Consider the following 6975-nt stretch of genomic DNA (forward strand, 5'->3'; position numbering starts at 1 on the left):
GAATAATGCATTTGGAAGAAGCAGAAAATGATCTGAAGCAGAAAGATACAACCTAGACTGCTAACCACAGTTAATTCTGAAGAGATGAGTGGCTTCAAGGTGGGCTGGGGGCGTGTAAAGGGTACTCTTCTTTATATACTTAAGTGTGATTTGGGCTTTTTTTTTTTTTAAACAGAGTATCTATTCATGGATTAAAAGTTTTAAAAGGCAATATACCCATCTCTCAACTTCAGCCAAGAAAAGCAGTTGACTTCTTATTTAATAGAGGAATAGAAATTGATCAATAACTGCTCAGGGTAGTGGGGTAAGAGGAAGGATGACATGCATCAGAGAAGGAAAACTCAGGCATTGTGACACCTGCTCAGCGGAGCCTGAGGGACAAAAAGTCCACATGGAGGGGCCGTGCTGGCAGAGCATGGCCAGTGAGGGACCCGGGGCTGGCAGGGCATCAATTCTGGGAGACCATTTCTCCTTATTCGTGGGAGATCTCGTGACCAACACCCATTTTGGAGGCTCTGAGTCCAGGAATTAGGTAATTGACACGAGGAGAACCAAAGCAGAAAACCCAGGTTTGACAGACCTCAGCGGGGGGGAGCTCCGGAACGAGGTTTATTTCCTAACATTCGTGAGCAAAAAGGCAATCCCCTTGTCCATCCTCTGCCTCAGATCTGTTCAACCAGAGAGGAGGATGTAGCATTGCATTATTTGAGCTATTCTGAGAGTCTGAATGAGGATGAGAGCTCTGACATCTGCTTGAACAGTGGGGGCTACAACCTGGAAATGGGCAGCTGGGTTGCTTTTGTTTTACAGTATTTCCCCCCTACGACAATGGTGATACATGTTTAGTTTAGGAAGTACAGCAAAGAGAAGAAAAGGAAACTCTTCATAATCCTATCACCATTTTGGTGTATTTCCTACTGCTCTTTTTGATACACACCTAGAACTACACTGCATTAAACCATTATTTACGAGGTAACCTATTAAGTGTGTCTCATTGCTAAACGCTGAGGCTACAACAGTGAACAAGATAGACTCAGACCTTTCCTTATGGAAACTTAGACTTTAGTGATGCCGACAGACAGAAAACAAAGTTTCTTAAACGGCATTTGTGATAAGTCTCATGCAGTCAACGCAGTAAGAGCTTGCACGTTTTATTGCTTGCTCTCTCCTAGGCGTCATGCCAACCGCTTTACGTGTGGTTACGTGTTTTATATACACCGTCTCATTTAATCTTCACAAAGTCAGGTAGCTTGCCACTATCACCACAGTCACCCCTGCCATGTTACAGATGAAGAAATAAACCCAGAGAAGTTAAATAACCAAGCAAGGTGGTGTAACTTGGGATCAAACTGGGACATGACTGTATCCAGACTCTGTAACAGCCTTGCTGCTCAGATCAGCTCTATCGAATACATGACCTTTTCTCTCTTCTTCCCTTGCTAGGTCTGATCGCCACTGTGGCTCAGAGACTCTAAGCTGTAGCCAGTATGATGGATGACGACACCGAATTAAGGACTGATGGAAACTCACTTTTAAAGGCCGTGTGGCTGGGGAGGCTCAGGCTGACCAGACTCCTCCTGGAAGGGGGTGCTTACATCAACGAAAGCAACGACAAAGGCGAAACGGCTCTCATGGTGGCATGTATCACCAAACACGTGGACCAGCAAAGCATCAGCAAGTCCAAGATGGTGAAGTATCTGCTGGACAACAGGGCGGACCCCAATATTCAGGATAAGTCTGGCAAGACCGCCCTCATCCATGCTTGCATCAGAAGAGCTGGGGGAGAAGTGGTCTCCTTGCTACTGGAGAATGGAGCAGACCCCAGCCTCGAGGATCGCACAGGGGCTTCAGCTCTGGTTTACGCAATAAATGCAGATGATCAGGATGCATTGAAACATCTCCTGGATGCCTGCAAAGCCAAAGGCAAGGAGGTGATTATTATAACAACGGGTAAATCATCTTCAGGCACCAAAACCACCAAACAGTATCTTAATGTCCCTCCTTCACCCAAAGAGGAAGACAGACAGTCGCCTCCACTGTATGCATCTCCCTCGGATATTGAACTGAAGGCTCCAGGCCTGGGCTCTCCACCCAGTGAGAAGGAAGATGACTTCTTTAGCCTCCAATCAGGGCATCCAGGTGGTTGCAACAACTCCAAGGCTCCTAATGAGCCTGGGTCACCCACTAGGAAAGCTGGGAACCTCAAAAGGGCCCGTTTGCCTCAACTGAAGAGGCTCCAATCTGAGCCCTGGGGCCTGACCGCGCCCTCCGTGTTGGCCGCCTCTATGCGCCAGGATGAGACCCATGGCGCAGGTGCAGACAGCGAGGTCATCAAGAGCATCAGTGACATGTCCTTCCCCAAAAGGGGCCCCCTCTCCAGAACCAACAGTATTGATAGCAAAGACCCCAGCCTCTTCCACATGCTCACGGAGCAGGTTCTGAAGATTCCAGCCTCTTCGGCACTGGCCTCGTGGAAGGCAGCCTACGAGAAAAGTCAGCCTCCGCACTCACGTCTGGCCAGAAGAGGAACTCTCCCTATTGACCAAGAGAAGGGTGGTATTGGCCCATCAGGCCCCTCTGCTCTCAAAGATGCGGTGTCCCTCAAACGGCTGGAAAATGACCTCTATGATTTAGATTTACAGCCAGGGGCTGACCCGCCCAACTCCATTTCCCTTGAATCAGGCAAGGGACCCTTAGATCGAAAGAAGATCAACAACTCCCACTTGTCTCTTTTCCAGGGCTCCAGGGAGGCCCTGGATGCTGTGCCCTGCACGTCTCCCAGCTCAGCGCGCCGCAGGCCACCCCATCTTCTAGAAAGACGGGGTTCCGGAACTCTGCTACTAGACCGAATTTCCCAGACCAGGCCTGGCTTCCTTCCGCCTTTAAATGTAAATCTGAACCCACCTATCCCGGATATTAGATCGAGCAGCAAACCTTCCTCTCCACTTGCTAGTGGCTTAAAATCCATGGTACCTGTTGCTCCAAGTTCACCAAAGAGAGTTGACTTGAGAAGTAAAAAGAAGCTCCTCAGAAGGCATTCTATGCAAATTGAACAGATGAAGCAGCTGTCTGACTTTGAAGAAATCATGACCTAGAAGCTTTTTCAGTGAGGTTTTTTTTTTTTTTTTTAAATCTATGTAGTTTATGAAAAGTACCATAATCTAGACCAACACAGTCATGCAGAGTTTCTGCATCTTGATCACTCCTTAATGTTGGTGTGTGGCTGCTTCAGAAGAGATGGAAACGGAGCTGCTTCCCTTCTGAAAGAACATCTGGGTTTTTATAGGCCTACTTGAAAAGAGCCCAGTATAATTGGGTTTTGGAGATGAAATTGCCAAAAAAAAAAAATCTCCAAAGGAAGAAAACCTTTGGAGTCTGAAAGTCACACAGCAGGTACAATGATCTAAGCTGCGGACACCCATTATTTTCTATCAGACAAACAATTTAAATCACAAGATGGTATTTGGAGGATGTCATGTGTAATAAATCTATAAAGTGCCTACAAAGAAAATGAGGCTTTTTAGAATGTGCAAAAGTTCAAAACCAATCTTTGGGCTGTTAAATATGGGTATCTGTGTTACATCTGGAGGAATGGAGGTAGAATTCTCCCATCAGAGAGGTTCTGGTATTCGGGTCCTGCCTCTTACCATGTCATGGGGCACTGGCTAGTGTAGCATAGTTGAGATCTTTCAGAACTCCGGTAACAGGCTTTATCCACGTACATTAATTCGGGTGTGCTTTGAGTCCCCAAATATTAGATCTACGTGTCCCCCAAATTCTGTTGTGTCACAGTAGCTGGTGCCTCAGAGATGAATCTTGCCCAGAAATAAAACTGGCCTTGGCCTCCTGCCCTGACACAGGTTCTGTGTTGAAATCTTGTGAAAAACAGTCAGGGGCTATTAGGTAATTTGGAGTTTTGTATTATACAACTCATAGAATAGACACATAAGAAGCATTTCCTGATTATTCTTTTAAAAAAAAAAACTTGGTAAGATCTCCCCAAACTAGAATGATACATGGTGATGGGAGATGCACATATTACAAGGTAGAGTAGATGGTTCTCAGGCCAGAGGCAGTGGGGACCACTTGTAGCCTGAAAATTTTAAGGGATGCAAACTGTCACTTCCCCTTCACTTTTCTGGGAAATTCAAGAACATCTGGTTTCTTCTTTGCCTGAATTATCTATGTGATGGGAGATTTGTAGAAATAACCTGTACAACTTTTTCAAGCCACTTTGTACGAACCCAAGAATGGAAGCAGACATTTAGCACGTTTGGTGTAATGTAGCCACATTCTAGATGAAGATATTTCTGGTTATTTTCCCATTTATTGTTTTCTTTCATGCTGCTTAGATATGTTTGCTCTATGGTTAAAAAAATTCAGTAGTCCTTGGGGATAGCATCACGTAGAGGAAAAAGGAAAGACTTTGAGATTTGGGTTTGTATCTCTATTTCATCATTTACCAGCTGCGTGACCTTGAGGAAGTGGCTTAACTTCTCCAAGCCTCCACTCCCTCATCTGTAAAATGGGGTTAGTAATGCTTCACCTTACAAGTTTGTGGTGAGAATTAAATGGGATAATGTATGAAAGTGCCTGTGACTGTGCCTGGCACAGGTAGAAGTAATTGGAAAAGAGGCAGCTGATTTTAATACTCCTTTAGACCTCCGAAGCCTCAAAATCTCAAATAATACCTAATACCCTACACAAAGTGAAGCAAAGTCTAGCTGAAATATTCAAAGGGCCCCTTGAGATTCTCAGGGGTTCTGTAAATACTGAGCCTTAAACTCATTTGTAGAGTAAAAGAAATTCTGCCACAGAAGCTCTGCATATCAGACCATTTCTATGACATTTGCTAGAAATGTATCTGTATATCCCAATCAGAAGTGCTAATGATGGTTATAAATATACCGAGTGTTTGTTTTTTAGTAATTCCTTTAGGGCAGGCGCATGCTCAGCCTCGGCACTATGGACCTTTTGGGCTGGATAATTCTTTCCTGTGGGAGACTGTCCTGTACATTGTAAGTTGTTTAGCAGCATTCCTGGTCTCTACCCGTTAGATATCGGTAGCATCCTCATCCTAAATTGTGACAACCAAAAATGCTTTCAGACACGGCCAGACATCTCCTGGAGGTGTCATCACCTTAGCTGATCACCACTGCTCTAGGAGAATGATTGTGTACATGGTAGAAATATGTCAAGAGCACCCAAACTGCATGAAGGTGTAGGTCTGGCTGGCTGGCTAGGCGGTCCCACTAACTTAAAGGCAATTCAAACTGTAATTTAGTAAGATGACTTATATACAACGTGGGCCTTCAGGATTCTTGACCTGAGTGCTAATGGCCTCTTGTACTTGGCAGGAAGGGAAGAAAATGAGAAGAATAGCACATAAGCTAGTGAAAATCTAGGGCTCATGACCTTGGTTGTGTGTCACAACCCATAGGCTTTTCAGGACCATTTAGATGGTAAGAGTTCTCACCAACTGGATGTGATTACAGGCAAAGCAACAATCCTGATATATTAAAGAGAGAACCAGACAGACAACCACTGTTCTCAGCAGCTCATTAAAGGAACACACACACACTACACATTTTAAGTACTTTTCCAATGGTCGTTAGTGTCAGTTAAAACTAACCTCTGCTAGTATTGATAGTATCTAACTGTGGGGATAGCAAGACACTGCATAAGAGAATTTTTCTAAACCTTTAGCTAAGATTTGAAAGCCTAATTTATCCTAAGTAGTGAATGTGGTACATTCATAGCAATTAGCTTAGGTGAAACACTAAACGTGATGAGTTGCCCATTTGGAATAGCCTGCCCATCCATCACACAGATGCGTAACAGCAGGTACGCTCATGCCACTTCCTGCCTGCATCCATCAGCTGTGACCTTTCCATTGGCCTTTCTGTAGACGGTTATCAGGATAGTACCTTGTTTCATCACTATCTGACGATGCATTAGTTGAATTAGACTGTTCCAAACTAGTACAACCACTGCAATACTTAATTACGGTTAATGCATACATGGACAATTTTCTTCGTGTTAACACACCTCAGAGAAATGCTTTTTTAAAAGCATATTTAGATTGAATCACGCTTCCTAGATCAGAGATTTGGGGGAGCCTAGGGTCACTACAGAAGATAGCCACAAACTAGTTTCAATAACCTATCTACTTAAGACTCTCTGGAATGTTTATCAAAATACATTATAGAATGTGAGTCTGAAGTTTCAAATCTGGAATTTGGGTTCAATTTCTGGACATTCTAAAGCCTTTGTTTGTTTGCCATCGAGTAAATGCAGGTTTTGTCTGACCTTCCTCCTCTGTGTGTGTTGGCACTTCAGATGTATCGTGTGTTGCTTGAACTGGTTCTCTACAGAGTTCTATCCTAGTCTCGAGCTGACGATGTGCTCAAGGATGTATCAAAATCCATGTAATGGAACTATTTAGATATTTCTAATATGTCAATAAAAGATATATTACAATCCTTCAATAGTAAGTATTTCCCATTTTTCTTAGTGAAATCTCAATTATAAATATTACCTTTTCCTTAAGATGGCTTTGACATGACTGCCTGGTGACATCGACCTGAGAAAACACCTACTATTTTACGTACACGTGATTTAAAAAATGAATTTTTAACTACACAGGTATTATAGTTTCTTTTTTGGTTAAAAAAAAGGCTAAGAATGAGAAGGTGCATTGCCGCAAAGGGGGTGAATTCTTTTCCTCTGCCCCTGCTGCTCGGTTCCCCCCAGGGTTGCACCTACCATCTGCTACTGGTAGGGTCCCTGGATATCCCTCCTTGGGCCCTATTTCTAATGTCGATGAATGTTAATATAAGCTGATTTCTCTTAGCTCTTACTCCAGGGCAGGGTGGTAAGTATCAAATAAACCAGGTGGATGGTCTCTCTTCTCTCTTAAACTCTAGAATTCTGTGATTCAGACTTCATCCAGACTTCCTGATTCCCTGGAAAGTT

The 6975-nt window shown here is 43.8% G+C and overlaps 1 protein-coding gene across 1 annotated transcript; it reads left to right on the forward strand.

Annotated features, from left to right (window-relative positions):
- The first annotated feature begins 1487 nt into the window (after nucleotides 1–1487).
- Nucleotides 1488–3095, forward strand: ANKRD34C (ankyrin repeat domain 34C). Its single transcript, XM_059912305.1, has one exon. The coding sequence runs from the start codon at nucleotides 1488–1490 to the stop codon at nucleotides 3093–3095; it is 1608 nt and encodes a 535-aa protein (XP_059768288.1).
- The last annotated feature ends 3880 nt before the right edge of the window (nucleotides 3096–6975 follow it).

Source organism: Balaenoptera ricei, chromosome 2, assembly GCF_028023285.1.
Source record: "Balaenoptera ricei isolate mBalRic1 chromosome 2, mBalRic1.hap2, whole genome shotgun sequence".
Lineage (NCBI taxonomy): Eukaryota > Metazoa > Chordata > Mammalia > Artiodactyla > Balaenopteridae > Balaenoptera > Balaenoptera ricei.

Excerpts from the sequence above, each read along its gene's own strand:
- ANKRD34C (XM_059912305.1), top strand. The coding sequence starts at position 1,488 with ATGATGGATGACGACACCGAATTAAGGACTGATGGAAACTCACTTTTA.